Here is a 19,896-nt window from a genome sequence, read left to right on the forward strand (position 1 = left end):
CTTCTCTCTATTTACTGGCCAGCATGGTTGAGACGAGGCATTGGCCTTTTGAAGCGCTATTTCAACTTAAGCCTTACATCCATGTTAACATTTTGTGATTAGCATGTGTCAGTTTCACGTGGTGCTACCTTGGATGCAAACATCTCTTCGCTCAGGAATTGAGTTCACGAGTATGAAACGCGCATGAAAACTGGAGTTAAAAACAACAAAATTAATCTGAAAACCCATGGGATCATTACTCTAGAGTTAGTGACAAGAATCTGCACAAAGAAGGAGGTGTGAAATGTGAAACATTTTCTCGAGAAAGCGCTCAAAGGAGGAGGAAATCACAGATAAGCTTGCAGTTATCCTCGGAACGAGTCTATAAAAAAACTCAGGGGAAAGGGGGTAAATGACCTGTACAATCGCTTGCTTGAGAAAGTTGAATCCACTATTGCTGAGTCGAGAGCAAATGCCTGGAATAAGCTGGAAAATTACTGATTTCCTGTTGTAGCCAGTTGACAGCACAGATAAGACATCTCGCCGTTTGATGAACTGGTAAAGAGATTCCTCTTGAACAGGGGAATATGGACTAATACAGAATACGGACTAATATGAACTGCAAAGCACTTTGAATATTGCAATTAAGATTTAATATATCGCTCCTGTTTCGTTCGCTTCGATGTTTGTTATTGCTGTATTAAGAAAAAGGTTTTAACCTTTTTAACTTAAAATACAATATAAAAATGTCAGAGTTTTTTGGTTTTCATGACCACTCGTCAATTAGCCAATCAGCGACCAAGTTCAGATTCTGAACCTAGCATAAATCGAAATAGCACTTCGAGATGCCAGAGCCTTGTCGCAAGGTCGCTGACCACCAAAGAGAGAGACTTTCGAGGCTCTGGAACCAGGGCATTTTTATACCAAAGGATGATACATAATTGCTCATTTGACAACTTCACTTAATCCTTATGCAGGGGTTTCATTAAGTTTTTGAAAAGGTGGTGGAAATTGATAAGTAGGGAGTGAAAGTCATTTTATTTCATTAGTTCAAATCAACTTTTTAAAAAGAGTAGCCGGCGCTCTATGGAAAATATATAGCTGGTGGCTTCACCGGTTGCCGGGACCTAATGAAACCCGTCATTAACGTCATTAAACCTCCGGAAACTAATATTGGCCAGTTCATAATAAGGCCTGAGGAATGGGTTTGTACCTTTTTGAGGACACTGTTCTGATTTTTATATTTTTTTATCACAGGCACGGCTTGAAAAAAAAAGGGTGAGAGAGAACTGTAGCGAAAATCGTCTCCGACTTGGACAGTTTGTTCCTGTACGACAAGGTGCCCAGTTTGTGGACTCATGGTCAGAGGGTTATGCATTCAAGGAGCTTAACAAGTAGGATTATTTTGCCAAATCCTGTTATTGATGCACTAGGGCTTTTATTTATAACACTTGCACATAGTCACTAATGTGTGATTATCTGTGTTATGCAAGTGTAATAAATAAAAGGCGGTATTTCCCCCATATTATGAGGGCTATTGTGAGGGATGTAACTGGCAAATATATTATATAAATATATGGATTCTTATCTCTTAAAGACAACAAGAGAAAATCAACCAAAAACGAGAAGAACTTGAAAAACAGAAGAAATTATTAGTTAAGAAGAAACCATCAAGTGGAGCAACAGGTAACAAAAAATTGAGATTTATTTGTTTACCAAATTATTTACCAGTTACCAAATTGCTTTATGCCATGTACAATATACACCTATCTCAATAAAGGTTGTCAGTGCAAATGGCGATTGGCAAATGGTAGTTCTTTGAAAGTAACCATGCGTTTCGAAAAATATGGATAAATCAAAACAACTATCCATTAAAAGGTTACCAGTGCTTGGCTCTGACATTGCTGGACTCTATTAATTAGTACCCAAAAGCCATTTGCCATTCACCTTTTGCACTGACAACCTTTTGTGAAATAGGTGTAATGCTAAATGTAAATTTCCTTTTCACAGCAATGTTTGGCATATTTGCATCATTTCCATAGTGAAAAAAGCACTGACCAAATATTGCTCTCATTTTAATGAGAAGGGAAAATCACAAATTATTAATGAAGGCAATATTTTTAATCAAGAGACAGGTACTGTATACTGAGATTCAAATGCAATTCCATGTGATGATCCATGTGAAGACGGATTGCTCATGTGCTGGTGCTGTTTGCACGTACCCAACTTCCCCTGAACATTCTACCAGCAATACTGTGTCGACAAAGCGGGTCGATAAAAGACTGATCACAAGAGAAATCCAGCATCTTTAACTGCTTTTGTTTTGTTCCTTAGTCAAAGATAAAAAAGGAAAGTCTAGTGATGGAGAATTCACCAGACCCCTTTCGCCTGTGTAAGTAAGCAAGCTATAGTATATTAGTATAAATCCAATCACATACTATCAGGAATCTTGCAGTTTGATTGGCTCCCGTACTCACTATCTATGGAACCATAGATAGTGAATAGCAAAAAAGCGTTGACAAAAGCAGTTATTTATTACTGAGATTTATTAAAATCGTCATTTATTTGAAGGTAGTATTTGAATATTTGAATTTTCTATGAGACAAATAGTCAACTTGGCGCTATGCGCCTCAAACTCGTAGTCTAATTGTTAAGTAGTGATCCACTTTTGAATGAGATGAACTGTTGATAAAAATGTTTAATTTGCCTTTTTGAGCTTCAAACCTTTTACCTTGGGAATAATTTCAATAGAATTAGTTGGAAATAATTTAACACCAAGATGGAATGAAATGATGTCTAGCACACGGGTGTATTTTTATTTTTTGTACACATGTTCTGTAATTGCAGTACTACAGTGCAATCCAATACTTATAGTTTCAGCATCCTTATACATAGCATGTTTAGCATGCTTATACACAGGACATTTGAAAGCTATGTTGTTGATGATTATGTTTTATTTCAGTTTGTCACCGATGGAGTACTATGAAAAAGAGGAAATACTCAAACTTAGAGCTGCAGCCCTAAAAAAGGTAGGGCTTCTGTACACATACACTTCGCAGGTGAATTAGTTTCACATATGTATCAAACTCTTAGCTGTTGACTGTTGTGGTTTATAGGAGGAAACAGAACTGCAACTTGAGCTGGACAAACTAGACAGAGAACGAAGTTTACATATTCGAGAGATTAAACGCTTACAGCATGAAGATAATTCCAGGTAAGATGAACTATTGCTTCTGTGTTGCCTTGCATTGATTGTGTGCATCCTTGCATAGAACTATTGTTAAACTATTGTCGTTGTTTTCGTTCCAGGTTTAAAAACCATCCAAAGTTAAATAATCAGTATCTGCTGCTCAGTTTGCTTGGCAAGGGTGGCTTTAGTGAAGTATATAAGGTATGGTTGCTCATGGTGCCTCAAATATGCATGCTCTTTGTTTGTATCCAACTGACTATATTGTTTTGTATTTTTTTACAGGGCTACGATCTGGTAAATCATAGATATGTTGCATGTAAAATACACCAGCTAATAAAAGAGTGGAAAGAAGACAAGAAAGCGAACTATATCAAGTATGTACAGTATATAAACTTTAAATCATGTGTCCGCTTAAGGTAATTCCCTTGAATTATTCTACAACCAAGAATTTTTTTAAACTTGGCATAAACAATATTGAAGTTAAGGGCTTTCAAAAATGTAATTAAAAAATGGGGGTACCGAACTCGTTTTCACAACAGGGGGGCGTAAAGTTTACGCCTTTTTACTGATCATGCAAGGAAAAATCCCAACTTCAAAAAAGAGTGCGTATAGTTTTTAGAAAATTAAGTTCTGTTTGTCGAGCTGCCAAAATCCGATCTCCTAAACAATAACCTGTAGTAGTTAATGTTCAAAACAAATCACATTTTAATAGATCGCACTAAAAGACATTGTTTTTGCCACTATTCATACAGTAAAAAGCGCCATTTTGAAGTATTTTTACGGCTTTAAGAGAAATTACAAAACTTCTACAACCCAACTTTTTTTCTTTTTTCAGTATATCATTTTTCCGTATATATTTAACTATTTGAGTAAATAAAAAATGGGGGTAACCGACTTCGTTTTTCTGTCAAAGCGATTTTAAGTAAAAAACGTGCGCCTTTTGCTGTGTTTTCTTGTACAACTGTGGCGCGCGCACACTTAATACCGGAAAATTCGAACAAACAGGGTGCGCCACTATGCGCAGAAGGGGTGTGCATTGCAATTCAAGGGAATTACCTTAATAAAGAATGTATTATGTAACAGGCAGCATTGTAATAATATTTTATGTTGGTTTTGCTGTAAAAGCATAGTTATATTCTAGTATTATAGTAGGTATAGAAAATGAATTTACAAATAACAAAGCTGATGCAGCATTTACTCCAATAATCATTTTATTTCTCACGACACTTTGTATTATGTGTTGCAATTCCTCTTTATTAATGTCTGTTTTTTCCAGACATGCCCTGAGAGAATACAACATTCACAAATCACTGAACCATCCTGTAAGTTCCTATTTCACAGTTGATGTTGATCTTCATATTGTACAGTACATTTTTTAAGTACTGTACTTTATGTACTTTTTTACTTGTGTACTTTATTTACCTTGTTTTATTGCTTATAATTATTAACCATAGTATGGCCTACATCCCCCTGTTAAAATATATTTTGTTCCTTTATCATGGCAGTAAGGGGGTTTCCTGCATGTTTCTCAAGTTTCTAAAATTGGAAATCACGTTTCATTATAAACTGACAACAAGGATCAATATTAACTCATAAAATCCCCTGCATGTTTCACAAGTTTCAAAAATTGGAAATCACGTTTCATTATAAACTGACAACAAGGATCAATCTTAACTCATAAAATCCCCTGCATGTTTCACAAGTTTCAAACATTGGAAATCACGTTTCATTATAAACTGGCAACAAGGATCAATCTTAACTCATAAAATCCCTTGCATGTTTCACAAGTTTCAAACATTGGAAATCACGTTTTATTATAAACTGACAACAAGGATCAATCTTAACTCATAAAATCTCCTGCATGTTTCACAAGTTTCAAAAATTGGAAATCACGTTTCATTATAAAATGACATCAAGGATCAATCTTAACTCATAAAATCCCCTGCATGTTTCACAAGTTTTAAAAAATTGGAAATCACGTTTCATTATAAACTGACAACAAGGATCAATCTTAACTCATAAAATCCCCTGCATGTTTCACGAGTTTCAAAAATTGGAAATCACGTTTCATTATAAACTGACACCAAGGATCAATCTTAACTCATAAAATCCCCTTCATGTTTCACAAGTTTCAAAAATTGGAAATCACGTTTCATTATAAACTGACAACAAGGATCCATCTTAACTCATAAAATCCCCTGCATGTTTCACAAGTTTCAAACATTGGAAATCACGTTTCATTATAAACTGACAACAAGGATCAATCTTAACTCATAAAATCCCCTGCATGTTTCACAAGTTTCAAACATTGGAAATCACGTTTCATTATAAACTGACAACAAGGATCAATCTTAACTCAAAATATCCCCTGCATGTTTCACAAGTTTCAAACATTGGAAATCACGTTTCATTATAAACTGACATCAAGGATCAATCTTAACTCATAAAATCCCCTGCATGTTTCACAAGTTTCAAAAATTGGAAATCACGTTTCATTATAAACTGACAACAAGGATCAATCTTAACTCATAAAATCCCCTGCACGTTTCACGAGTTTCAAAAATTGGAAATCACGTTTTATTATAAACTGACAACAAGGATCAATCTTAACTCATAAAATCCCCTGCACGTTTCACAAGTTTCAAACATTGGAAATCACGTTTCATTATAAACTGACAACAAGGATCAATCTTAACTCATAAAATCCCCTGCATGTTTCACAAGTTTCAAACATTGGAAATCACGTTTCATTATAAACTGACAACAAGGATCAATCTTAACTCGTAAAATCCCCTGCATGTTTCACAAGTTTCAAACATTGGAAATCACGTTTCATTATAAACTGACAACAAGGATCCATCTTAACTCATAAAATCCCCTGCATGTTTCACAAGTTTCAAAAATTGGAAACCACGTTTCATTATAAACTGACAACAAGGATCAATCTTAACTCATAAAATCCCCTGCATGTTTCACAAGTTTCAAAAATTGGAAACCACGTTTCATTATAAAATGACATCAAGGATCAATCTTAACTCATAAAATCCCCTGCATGTTTCACAAGTTTTAAAAAATTGGAAATCACGTTTCATTATAAACTGACAACAAGGATCTATCTCAACTCATAAAATCCCCTGCATGTTTCACAAGTTTCAAACATTGGAAATCACGTTTCATTATAAACTGACATCAAGGATCAATCTTAACTCATAAAATCCCCTGCATGTTTCACAAGTTTCAAAAATTGGAAATCACGTTTCATTATAAACTGACAACAAGGATCAATCATAACTCATAAAATCCCCTGCATGTTTCACAAGTTTCCAAAATTGAAAATCACGTTTCATTATAAACTGACAACAAGGATCAATCTTAACTCATAAAATCCCCTGCATGTTTCACGAGTTTCAAAAATTGGAAATCACGTTTCATTATAAACTGACAACAAGGATCAATCTTAACTCATAAAATCCCCTGCATGTTTCACAAGTTTCAAACATTGGAAATCACGTTTCATTATAAACTGACAACAAGGATCAATCTTAACTCATAAAATCCCCTGCACGTTTCACAAGTTTCAACATTGGAAATCACGTTTCATTATAAACTGACAACAAGGATCAATCTTAACTCATAAAATCCCCTGCATGTTTCACAAGTTTCAAACATTGGAAATCACGTTTCATTATAAACTGACAACAAGGATCAATCTTAACTCATAAAATCCCCTGCATGTTTCACAAGTTTCAAACATTGGACATCACGTTTCATTATAAACTGACAACAAGGATCAATCTTAACTCATAAAATCCCCTGCATGTTTCACAAGTTTCAAACATTGGAAATCACGTTTCATTATAAACTGACAACAAGGATCAATCTTAACTCATAAAATCCCCTGTATGTTTCACAAGTTTCAAACATTGGAAATCACGTTTCATTATAAACTGACAACAAGGATCCATCTTAACTCATAAAATCCCCTGCACGTTTCACAAGTTTCAACATTGGAAATCACGTTTCATTATAAACTGACAACAAGGATCAATCTTAACTCATAAAATCCCCTGCATGTTTCACAAGTTTCAAACATTGGAAATCACGTTTCATTATAAACTGACAACAAGGATCAATCTTAACTCATAAAATCCCCTGCATGTTTCACAAGTTTTAAAAATTGGAAATCACTTTTCATTATAAACTGACAACAAGGATCAATCTTAACTCATAAAATCCCCTGCATGTTTCACAAGTTTCAAAAATTGGAAATCACGTTTCATTATAAACTGACAACAAGGATCCATCTTAACTCATAAAATCCCCTGTATGTTTCACAAGTTTCAAACATTGGAAATCACGTTTCATTATAAACTGACAACAAGGATCAATCTTAACTCATAAAATCCCCTGCATGTTTCACAAGTTTCAAAAATTGGAAATCACGTTTCATTATAAACTGACAACAAGGATCCATCTTAACTCATAAAATCCCCTGCATGTTTCACAAGTTTCAAACATTGGAAATCACGTTTCATTATAAACTGACAACAAGGATCAATCTTAACTCATAAAATCCCCTGCATGTTTCACAAGTTTCAAACATTGGAAATCACGTTTCATTATAAACTGACAACAAGGATCAATCTTAACTCATAAAATCCCCTGCATGTTTCACAAGTTTCAAACATTGGAAATCACGTTTCATTATAAACTGACAACAAGGATCAATCTTAACTCATAAAATCCCCTGCATGTTTCACAAGTTTTAAAAATTGGAAATCACTTTTCATTATAAACTGACAACAAGGATCAATCTTAACTCATAAAATCCCCTGCATGTTTCACAAGTTTCAAAAATTGGAAATCACGTTTCATTATAAACTGACAACAAGGATCCATCTTAACTCATAAAATCCCCTGTATGTTTCACAAGTTTCAAACATTGGAAATCACGTTTCATTATAAACTGACAACAAGGATCAATCTTAACTCATAAAATCCCCTGCATGTTTTACAAGTTTCAAAAATTGGAAATCACGTTTCATTATAAACTGACAACAAGGATCCATCTTAACTCATAAAATCCCCTGCATGTTTCACAAGTTTCAAACATTGGAAATCACGTTTCATTATAAACTGACAACAAGGATCAATCTTAACTCATAAAATCCCCTGCATGTTTCACAAGTTTCAAACATTGGAAATCACGTTTCATTATAAACTGACAACAAGGATCAATCTTAACTCATAAAATCCCCTGCATGTTTCACAAGTTTCAAACATTGGAAATCACGTTTCATTATTCACTGACAACAAGGATCAATCTTAACTCATAAAATCCCCTGCATGTTTCACAAGTTTCAAACATTGGAAATCACGTTTCATTATAAACTGACAACAAGGATCAATCTTAACTCATAAAATCCCCTGCATGTTTCACAAGTTTCAAACATTGGAAATCACGTTTCATTATAAACTGACAACAAGGATCAATCATAACTCATAAAATCCCCTGCATTTTTCACAAGTTTCAAACATTGGAAATCACGTTTCATTATAAACTGACAACAAGGATCAATCTTAACTCATAAAATCCCCTGCATGTTTCACAAGTTTCAAACATTGGAAATCACGTTTCATTATAAACTGACAACAAGGATCCATCTTAACTCATAAAATCCCCTGCATGTTTCACAAGTTTCAAACATTGGAAATCACGTTTCATTATAAACTGACAACAAGGATCAATCTTAACTCATAAAATCCCCTGCATGTTTCACAAGTTTCAAACATTGGAAATCACGTTTCATTATAAACTGACAACAAGGATCAATCTTAACTCATAAAATCCCCTGCACGTTTCACAAGTTTCAAACATTGGAAATCACGTTTCATTATAAACTGACAACAAGGATCAATCAAAACTCATAAAATCCCCTGCATTTTTCACAAGTTTCAAACATTGGAAATCACGTTTCATTATAAACTGACAACAAGGATCAATCTTAACTCATAAAATCCCCTGCATGTTTTACAAGTTTCAAACATTGGAAATCACGTTTCATTATAAACTGACAACAAGGATCAATCTTAACTCATAAAATCCCCTGCATGTTTCACAAGTTTCAAACATTGGAAATCACGTTTCATTATAAACTGACAACAAGGATCAATCAAAACTCATAAAATCCCCTGCATTTTTCACAAGTTTCAAACATTGGAAATCACGTTTCATTATAAACTGACAACAAGGATCAATCTTAACTCATAAAATCCCCTGCATGTTTCACAAGTTTCAAAAATTGGAAATCACGTTTCATTATAAACTGACAACAATGATCAATCATAACTCATAAAATCCCCTGCATGTTTCACAAGTTTCCAAAATTGGAAATCACGTTTCATTATAAACTGACAACAAGAATCAATCTTAACTCATAAAATCCCCTGCACGTTTCACAAGTTTCAACATTGGAAATCACGTTTCATTATAAACTGACAACAAGGATCAATCTTAACTCATAAAATCCCCTGCACGTTTCACAAGTTGCAACATTGGAAATCACGTTTCATTATAAACTGACAACAAGGATCAATCTTAACTCATAAAATCCCCTTACTACCCATGATTTAATGATTGGAACCCTTTTTTTTTTTCAGAGAATAGTCCAACTCTATGATGTTTTCGAGATCGATGTTGAATCGTAAGTTTATGTTTTACTTTCATCTATTGCAAAAAACATGCATTAAAGTACTGAAAGATGATTAAAATAAAATATATATTATATGCAGTTACTTCAACAGATCCAGCTTTTTGTTAATCCTTGATTGTCTGAGAACTTGACAGAAAATTGGTTCTTTGTTTCAGTGTAGTGCTTGGCAAAAGCAGAACATAATGAAGGGATATTTCACTAAGCATTACAACTTGAAGTTGTTACTTTTTAAGATCTCAAATGGTATTATTTATGTCATAGGTTCTGTACTGTGCTGGAATACTGTGATGGGAATGACTTAGACTTCCTTCTCAAGCAACACAAAACTGTCCCTGAAAGAGAGGTAAGCAACAAAAAACTGTCCTTGAAAGAGAGGTAAGCAACACAAGACTGTCCGTGAAAGAGAGGTAAGCAACACAAGACTGTCCTTGAAAGAGAGGTAAGCAACACAAGACTGTCCCTGAAAGAGAGGTAAGCAACACAAGACTAGGTAAGCAACACAAGACTGTCCCTGAAAGAGAGGTAAGCAACACAAGACTAGGTAAGCAACACAAGACTGTCCCTGAAAGAGAGGTAAGCAACAAAAAAACTGTTCCTGAAAGAAAGGTAAGCAACACATAACTGTTCCTGAAAGAGAGGTAAGCAACACATGACTGTTCCTGAAAGAGAGGTAAGCGACACAAAACTGTCCTTGAAAGAGTGGCAAGCAATACTTGACTGTCCCTGAAAGAGAGGTAAGCAACACAAGACTAGGTAAGCAACACAAGACTGTCCCTGAAAGAGAGGTATGCAACACAAGACTGTCCCTGAAAGAGAGGTAAGCAACACAAGACTGTCCCTGAAAGAGAGGTAAGCAACACTTGACTGTTTCTGAAAGAGGGAATAGCTACTGTATATGGTACTGTTCCTAAAATTAAGGTAAGCAACACAAAAAAATATTCTGCAATATTTCTATTGTTTGTTGGATGTGAGTCCATGTATTACTCACCATAGCCCTGAGTTTTACTTTTTTTCTTTCAGGCAAAGTGCATTGTTATGCAGGTAGGCAAATGCTTTCTGGGTTATAAAATGTTTTAAGAAGTAGGCATTATTCATTGTTTTATACTGTAATTCACCAAAATTTCTTAAATGCTTGGTTTGATACTTGAACCCCTTTTTAACCTGTAGCCTTTAGTACCAAATCCGATTTCTTATTGTACTTATGCTGTTCCTTTTAGACTGTTCGCGCATTGAAGTATCTAAATGAAATCAAGCCCCCTGTTATCCATTACGATTTAAAACCAGGTGGGTTAGTTAGACGTGTTGGACAAGCTCTAAGTAAACTACCCAAAGCTTAAGACCAAATCACTCAGAGAAACACAAGATAGATTGTACTAGGCACCTTCAGGGTAGACAATAGACTAGGTGTACCATTGGTTGGGTATAACATAGACTGGGTATGCCATGGGATGGGTGCACCACTGACTGGGTGTACCATGGCCTTGGTGTACAATGGGTCGCGCACACCTTGAATTGTTTGTACCACAGACTAGGTATGCTACTTGTGTGCTGTGACCTGGGTATGCTACTTTACTGTTCTCAGACAAAAACAATCATGATTATACATAATGCGCTAGCTAGATTTATGCCTGTAAACGTTCACTGTTATGTCTACCTATCTAGCCTGAATGGCGTCCATTGTTGTCCAATGTTGTGACTTCACATGCAGGGCTTGAATTGCGTTTGAGGATCATGTTCCTCTTGGGCCCAGACACCATGCTAGATCAAATCCCTTCCAAGTGCTTATCTAAATTGATTTGTACTCCTTGCATCAATTCACTGTTTGGTGCAGGGTTTGTCTTGGGAAACAGTTTCTTAAAACGTATACTTATCTGTTTTTCATAGTTCTTTGATCATAAACTCTGCTCTCCTAATTTGATGTTGAGACATAGGCTATAAAGTCTTTTAATGGAATGTTCCCTAATGTAACGCCCTCTTAAGGTGAGATGGTCGGGGCTGATGAGTCGCCCCATTTAACGCCGAACTTATACTCCACAGGCAATATATTGCTTGTTGGAACCGGAGCATTCAGCGGTGAGACAAAAATCACCGACTTCGGATTGAGCAAGATTTTCGAGTCTGACGAGGATGACAGCATGGAGCTGACCTCACAAGGTGCTGGCACCTACTGGTACCTCCCCCCTGAATGCTTTGTGGTCGGCAAAGAACCCCCCAAGATATCTTCAAAGGTATGTCTGTTATTTCCCCGTGCTTGTGTGTATTTGAGTAATATGCAGCAGTTTGACAATCGGGGGTTCTTCAGTTCTCCCAGATATTCTCAAAGGTACATAATTCTACTGTAACTTTTAGGGTGGAGATTATTTTCGTGCTTTGTTACTTTCTCACATTTTTGCGATTTTTATTCCTCGCAATACAAATTCAGTGTGGATACTATATTGCTTGTACCAAGGTTAATAAGTGACTAGTGCGTGCTTAGTTCAACAATCAATGTTTTATGCATATGGCATATGTATTTGCATTTTACTGTGATATTCAATTCAGTCAGAAAGTGTGACTGGGTTTAACACGTGACCAACACTCATGGCCTCGACGTGTCTCCTAACATCTGAACGCTCTCATTCTATTATTCTAGGTGGATGTTTGGTCGGTCGGAGTTATATTTTACCAGATGTTGTATGGGCGAAAGGTACGGTCAATATGTCTGACCTCACGAGAAGATCCTGATGTTCATTAAATTATTTAGACAATTCCTTTGTGTATTGAGGTGTTTTTTTTTCGTTTTGATAGCCGTTTGGCCACGATCAAACCCAAGCGTCCATTTTGGAGAACCGGACTATTCTCAAGGCCCGCGAGGTAGAGTTCCCTGCTAAGCCAGTGGTCAGCTCAGAGGCCAAGGTAGGAACAGAAATTTATTCCAATTCCAATGCGTGTACAGTTAGGGTAGTCACAAATAGAGACAGGTTATTCCATAGTTGTCTGACGTAGTCTATGCTGGGTTACCAGTTGTGAGGTTTCCACATTGCCTACAATCATTGGAAGGATCCACACAACAGGGGTACCCAGCCTCGGGGGTGGGAAGTCTTAGTGTTGACTCAACCTTTTGTAGGGGAATCAAAACTACCAATTGCTGATTCCGATAGATTTTGGTTAGGGGATAATAACAACAAATTAATGGTCGTGCCTTTTGTCGGGGATCGGGGATTCTAAACTAACCATTAGTGATAGCACGTTTGGTCATTGAAGTATTATGAGTTATGTGGCTCGTTTTGCAATTTGGACTAGTATTTAGACAACTACACAACAGTCAATCTTGGGCATTAATTGTATCGGCAATAATGGCTTGTGTACGATTGCAGTCATGGATTCTCGATTAAGGTGTGTGTTGCATCTTTACTTGCATGGCTTGAATTGCGTTTGAGAATTGCGTTTCTCTTGGGCCCAGACACCATGCTAGATTAAATCACACCCAAGTGCAAGTCGTTATTTGACTGGTACTCTATGTTCTTCTCCAAACTTTTGTTTGATTTCGGACGGTGTGGGACACGGCTTCGTCTTATTCTTGTTGCCTTGTTATAGCTTGCCTCGAAGAGTTGACTGACTTTGAAGACTGACCTGACCTTTGTTGTTCTTTAAGAATTTTATCAGACGTTGCTTGGCTTATCGCAAAGATGACCGTGCAGACGTACTCACATTGTGCGATGATGTTTACCTGAAGCCTACGAGCAAGAAAACCAGCACAGCTGCGTCGTCTTCGTGACAACAACTCCATGACACACTTTGATCACTACCTTCCTTCCTTGGCTAGCACGTGCTATCCGTGTCATGGTCACGTGCTCATGGTCACGTGCAGCAGACAGCATTGGTCTATGATGGATTGAATGTTGGTTGAGTTGAGGCTGGTAATGCTTTAACATTATATATCTCAACAGACTCAGGTAGAAATATTTCCTACTGATGTGATCCTTGTGCGAACATTTCACGTTTTGTTCTCTAGTCCCCTCCACGGGAATTTATAGCGAGTCCTGGCTTTGATGATAGCTTCGCTGTTTGATTAAAATGCTGTTTTCCTATAGAGCAGAAAAAGATTTATGATACTTTGGGGATTTAACTTGGAAATCAATTAATTCATCTTACAATGAATTGTAAAAATTTAACCCCTTCTTCAAAACCAAGTTATTAATGTACTACTAAGTCAGATACTTTTCATATGGAAACCACAGACAAGCGATAGAAGAATATTATGGACACTACGCTATTTGTAGATTGACAGCATTGCTTCTTTGTATTATATCGACACAAAAATAAAAACAAGTGAATATGTATATAACCGTTGATGACCTTGTTGTCCACCATGTTGTATTCATTTGTAGATGGCCATGATTTCCACCTTATTGACTTCAGGTGTAGATGCCATGTTGTCCACCATGTTAACTTTAGGTGTAGATGCCATTTTGTCCACATTATTGATATCAGGTGAAGATGACCATGTTGTCCACCATATTGACTTCAGGTGTAGATGCCATTTTGTCCACATTATTGACTTAAGGTGCAGATGCCATTTTGGTCCACATTATTGACTTCAGGTGAAGATTTTGTCCACCATATTGACTTCAGGTGAAGATGACCATGTTGTCAACCATATTGACTTCAGGTGTAGATGCCATGTTCTCCACCGTATTGACTTCAAGTGTAGATGGCCATGTTTTCCACCATATTGACTTCAGGTGAAGATGACCATGTTGTCCACCATATTGACTTCAGGTGTAGATGACCATGTTGTCCACCGTATTGCCTTCAGGTGTAGATGACCATGTTGTCCACCATATTGACTTCAGGTGAAGATGACCATGTTGTCAACCATATTGACTTCAGGTGAAGATGACCATGTTGTCCAGTATATTGACTTAAGGTGTAGATGACCATTTTGTCCATCATATTGACTTCAGGTGTAGATGACCATTTTGTCCACCATATTTACTTCAGGTGTAGATGACCATGTTTTCCTCCATATTGACTTCAGATGTAGATGACCATTTTGTCCACCATATTGACTTCAGATGTAGATGACCATTTTGTCCACCATATTGACTTCAGGTGAAGATGACCATGTTGTCAACCATATTGACTTCAGGTGTAGATGCCATGTTGTCCACCATATTGACTTCAGGTGAAGATGACCATGTTGTCCACCATATTGACTTCAGGTGAAGATGACCATGTTGTCCACCATATTGTCTTCAGGTGAAGATGACCATGTTGTCCACCATATTGACTTCAGGTGTAGATGCCATGTTGTCCACCATATTGACTTCAGGTGAAGATGACCATGTTGTCCACCATATTGACTTCAGGTGTAGATGACCATGTTGTCCACCATATTGACTTCAGGTGAAGATGACCATGTTGTCAACCATATTGACTTCAGGTGAAGATGACCATGTTGTCCACCATATTGACTTCAGGTGAAGATGACCATGTTGTCCACCATATTGACTTCAGGTGTAGATGCCATTTTGTCCACATTATTGACTTCAGGTGTAGATGCCATTTTGGTCCACATTATTGACTTCAGGTGAAGATTTTGTCCACCATATTGACTTCAGGTGAAGATGACCATGTTGTCAACCATATTGACTTAGGGTGTAGATGACCATTTTGTCCACCATATTTACTTCAGGTGTAGATGACCATTTTGTCCACCATATTGACTTCAGATGTAGATGACCATGTTGTCCACCATATTGACTTCAGGTGAAGACGACCATGTTGTCCACCATATCGACTTAAGGTGAAGATGACCATTTTGTCCACCATATTGACTTCAGGTGTAGATGACCATGTTGTCCACCATATTGACTTAGCCTGTTTTCTACCAGATTTATTTTAAGTGTGCATTATTTTTTAGACTTCAGGTGTAGAAGACCCTAGAGACAGCCATATTTACTTATGTTGTAATTTTGCGTATTTTAAAAGTTTTGATTGACACTTTCGATAAACTTTGGCGGATTCAGGTGTTTGTTATGTATTAAAATAATCCAGTCGTGCCTTATGTCTTTCTAAGGCTCTAAAGGCTCTAGAGGCAAATGGACCGCTTGTGCGAAAGGTTATTAAGTCTTCCATTACTATAACGCCCCCAGACGTCCGTAAAATATAGGCCCAACTCCAAAACGTCAGAAATGCAAACTAAACATTACCAGACCCGGATACTCATGAATTCATCCAAGGCATAGACGACCTTCAAAAGCACATCTAAGCAATTTAGTAGAATTGACTTGTCAAAATATCAACCTTGATTTCTGACCAATTTGTAAACAAATGCTTAAACTCAGAAACACTTCTACCAAAAAAGACACAAAATTCCAAACTACAAATAAAGACAAGCAAACACAGATCAAGTCACAAATTTATACCTTTTAGTGTGCTCCATCAGGTCCCATTTTACAGCCATCAGCCACAATAATCAATGATAAAACCTCCATTAAAAGCGAGTCGCCATCTTTAGGCTATATTGCATGCCTGCACCGCATCATGGGAGTCTTGAAAACATCTTCACAGACAGGCGGGCAATCTCCCCCATAATCATAACAGTTTTTTTAAGTCTCTTTGCCCCAAAGCCAAACAAAACATTCCGAGGTCCAAGGAACCCAGAATAAGCCTGAATTGTTTTTAATGAGGTTGGGTAGCAAAGCTGTTCCACATTGGAGAGTATGAGGCCATTCACTAGAAAATTCATTTCTCGGTGAAACTCAAACAAGGAACTACCCCATTGAATCAACCTCAGCGTGCAAACATCCAAAAGCACAACATTAATTATGCCCAAATAGACTTCATGATGTCCTAAGGCACTCTTTAAGCAAATTACAAGAAGCAAAACTGTTGTAAGCAACAGGCTGTAGCAGTGCCGTCGCTAGAAAGAAAAGACACCGCAGTGCATTGTTGGAAACTTCAAGGCATACCGTCTTGGGTCAGCGATAGCTTAACATAACTTGTAGTGTTGGACTTAAAATAGGGGGAGGTTTCTGTTTTCAGTCTGTCAAAATCTACAATTTTGCTCAAAAGTACCCAGGAGTGAAAGGGTTAAGCCTCGAATGTTAACCCCGACTTAAAGCTGGTGAACGTAATTACTTTTTCGTCCCTTCTTCTTTTATTCAACTATAATATAATAGTTGGTTTTGTTGTTGATAAGTGCAGATAAAACCTAAACCTGTTTGATTAAGCTGGATGCCGGTCCTTTTGACGAGTGTTCTTGCAGGGTTGCCTTTAGCCGAAGGCTGCTTGTTTTGATCTTTCCTTGAGACTTTAAGCAGGTGCGCAGCATTCGGCCTTGGCCTTAACTCTTTTCCTTTAACTTTAAAAAATCCGGTTTAGTAATTGGTAAGTGTGTTAGCATATAAACACCTTTTTAGGCCTAGAGTAGCTGGGGCGCGATCTATATGATTATCGTGCTTGGAGAATTGCCTCGCTTTTGGTGCATTTATTGAATGTTTCTATATTCATGCAGTGACTGTTTTTCGAATTCAAGTAGCGCTTACTTTGAGTGGCCAATACATTTTGGTTAGAAATACTTTCTCATTCCCGTCAATACCAGACATACTAAAATGCTTGAATTGCAAGCTTGCATTATTACAATAATAAGGATGACGATCTTAACTAATTTTAAATGTAATTTTTTACCCGTGGAAGAAAAGGGCCGGCTTTTGATTTCCAGTAACGCTTTCGAGTAATCGTGAATAATATACTATGTGGAAATTCTCACCGCCTATGTTTCCCTGCATTTGATGAGCTTTTTTGTTAGGTTTGTTTAGAAATAGATGTACCTGTTTATTTATAATAATGAGAGTAATTGCTTATCCAAAGATAAGAATTGTGATCTCATACAAGTTCGATTGCTATGCTTTCCTTCCGCTTTCATTGCGACATCGACTAACATTTATCGTGACAACAAAATTCTAAAAAAAAATCATGGAGAATTTGTATCCTGTTATCGCAAAAATAATACAGAATGGTCCAACAAGCTCTTGAGCCTGTGTTGACTGTCACCTTCTTAGTCCTTGCTGTGGTTTTCTTACAAGTCTTGCGAGATCGGTTAATGTTTCTTAGCTTTCTGCTCTTATCTAGTGAGCGTGTTTGCTCTTTTAATGAACTAAGATTCTACACTTGTCGCATACTGGTATATTTCTTGACATCGCACCGTGCGTTTATTAAGAAACTAAATTAAACGTGCATTTCTTCTTCAATCTTATCACCTCATAGAAAAACGGTTATTAAGAAATCACGAAAACTTTGCTTTATAAAGGAATTGTTAAGTTTAAGTTAGTTTTTTTAGAGGGGAAAGCATTGTTGATTAACAGGGAAATTCGGTTGTTTACCGGAAGTCATCATAACCACAGTGGGTTAATTAATTTCAGGTATTTACTAGAATAATATGGGATCTCAATGTGACATAATGAATTAGTAGAGAGCAATACAATAGTTATTAAACCAGCCCCAAGATTGCATCTCTCCACGATTCCTTTTCAATCCAGGAGCGCTCGATTAATATTAGGAAAAGGAAATAGATATAATTGGGCTTATTAAAAACAAGTTGAAAACGTAAACCTCAGGATGCGAAATTAGATTAGTGGGATATTAATGTGAAATTGCGCTCGTTCGCGAATTATGTTTAGCAGCTTGCTCGTGGATTGGGCTGAATGTGATATATTTAGAGCGTATCAGGATTGTGATAATATCACGCTTGCGAGTTATTGCAAGGATTATCACCTTCACGTTGACAACTGCTTTCTCGGAATTAAGGCGATCCAGGTAAGTGTTTTATTGAAGGATGAATAAGCTAAGGATTGAAGTGATCTGTTTTGAAATGATGTACGTGTAGATCAGAAGACCTGCGTTTCGTTATAACAAGGGGAAGCAAGTGTTTGTCATTTAGTCGAATCTAGCACAAGTAAAATCTTTGATCTCTTTTACTTGTATACTTTTCGACTGATATCTAGATATGACGGTTTGGGCCTCGTTCTTCACTTCCCCTCAGTTTTTAGTCGATAAAAACCTTTCTCTTCCCTTTTTTTATATATATGTTATATTTTCTAATATGTCATTTAAACTCTATTTCGCAAAACTTCAACTCCTTTTTTATCTGATGTCAAATCTTATCATTTATTCTTTCCACATTGTTTTCAGCTTTAAACTTTTTGCTTCGATGAAATGAATTTGCGATCTACCTTCGAATTCGATTACTCTTTTTTAAATTTTCTTAGACATAAATCTTTATTAAGTTAAATAATAATTGAAATGAGGAATTTCAATGAATCCTTGTTATCGTCCAAATCTGGAAAGCAAAGTTACTTTCACATGTTTGTGATTGGTGCTTTTAAGTGGGGAAGCGCATGATATTGACCCGCTGCGCTTGTTTGTGATTGGTGCTTTTGGGTGGTGAAGCGCATGATATTAAACCGCTGCGCTTGTTTATGATTGGTGTTTTTGGGTGGTGAAGCGCATGATATTAACCCGCTGCGCTTATTTGTGATTGGTGCTTTTGGGTGATGAAGCGCATGATATTAAACCCCTGCGCTCGCTTATGATTGGTGCTTTTGGGTGGTGAAGCGCATTATATTAAACCGCTGCGCTTGTTTATGATTGGTGCTATTTTGTTGGTGAAGCGCATGATATTGACCCGCTGCGCTTGTTCGTGATTGGTGCTTTTGGGTGGTGAAGCGCATGATATTAAACCGCTGCGCTTGTTTATGATTGGTGCTTTTGTGTGGTGAAGCGCATGATATTAAAACCGCTGCGCTCGTTTATGATTGGTGCTTTTGGGTGGTGAAGCGCATGATATTAAACCGCTGCGCTTGTTTATGATTGGTGCTTTTCGGTGGTGAAGCGCATGATATTAAACCGCTGCGCGTGTTTGTGATTGGTGCTTTTCGGTGATAACGATCAGCTTCGTTATCCCATGCCCGCTCAATATTACTAATTCACGGATAAGTAGGAATTTAAAAAAAGGTTGTTTTTTTTCTC

General features: G+C 36.9%; 2 protein-coding genes across 3 annotated transcripts in view; both read left to right on the forward strand.

Moving 5' to 3' along the window:
- The window catches only part of LOC5508762 (serine/threonine-protein kinase tousled-like 2), a 40,256-nt gene extending 26,052 nt beyond the window's left edge, over positions 1-14,204 (forward strand). For both annotated transcript variants that reach the window (XM_048723914.1, XM_032377598.2), the window contains 16 exons: positions 1,237-1,373; positions 1,577-1,665; positions 2,314-2,371; positions 2,942-3,008; positions 3,096-3,193; positions 3,289-3,370; positions 3,452-3,543; positions 4,446-4,491; positions 9,830-9,873; positions 10,144-10,225; positions 10,903-10,923; positions 11,100-11,166; positions 11,920-12,110; positions 12,515-12,568; positions 12,670-12,777; positions 13,517-14,204. In XM_048723914.1, coding sequence (XP_048579871.1) covers positions 1,237-1,373; positions 1,577-1,665; positions 2,314-2,371; positions 2,942-3,008; positions 3,096-3,193; positions 3,289-3,370; positions 3,452-3,543; positions 4,446-4,491; positions 9,830-9,873; positions 10,144-10,225; positions 10,903-10,923; positions 11,100-11,166; positions 11,920-12,110; positions 12,515-12,568; positions 12,670-12,777; positions 13,517-13,639 — 1,359 coding nt within the window. In that variant the 3' untranslated portion in view covers positions 13,640-14,204. The remainder of the gene's footprint in view (positions 1-1,236; positions 1,374-1,576; positions 1,666-2,313; positions 2,372-2,941; positions 3,009-3,095; positions 3,194-3,288; positions 3,371-3,451; positions 3,544-4,445; positions 4,492-9,829; positions 9,874-10,143; positions 10,226-10,902; positions 10,924-11,099; positions 11,167-11,919; positions 12,111-12,514; positions 12,569-12,669; positions 12,778-13,516) is intronic.
- A 3,967-nt stretch (positions 14,205-18,171) lies between these two features.
- LOC116615717 overlaps positions 18,172-19,896 on the forward strand; it is a 28,524-nt gene continuing 26,799 nt past the window's right edge. The window contains exon 1 of the mRNA XM_048724157.1: positions 18,172-18,684. The gene's annotated coding sequence lies outside the window, so the exon portion shown is untranslated. The remainder of the gene's footprint in view (positions 18,685-19,896) is intronic.

The sequence above is a fragment of the Nematostella vectensis genome, chromosome 2 (assembly GCF_932526225.1).
Source record: "Nematostella vectensis chromosome 2, jaNemVect1.1, whole genome shotgun sequence".
NCBI classification, from domain to species: domain Eukaryota; kingdom Metazoa; phylum Cnidaria; class Anthozoa; order Actiniaria; family Edwardsiidae; genus Nematostella; species Nematostella vectensis.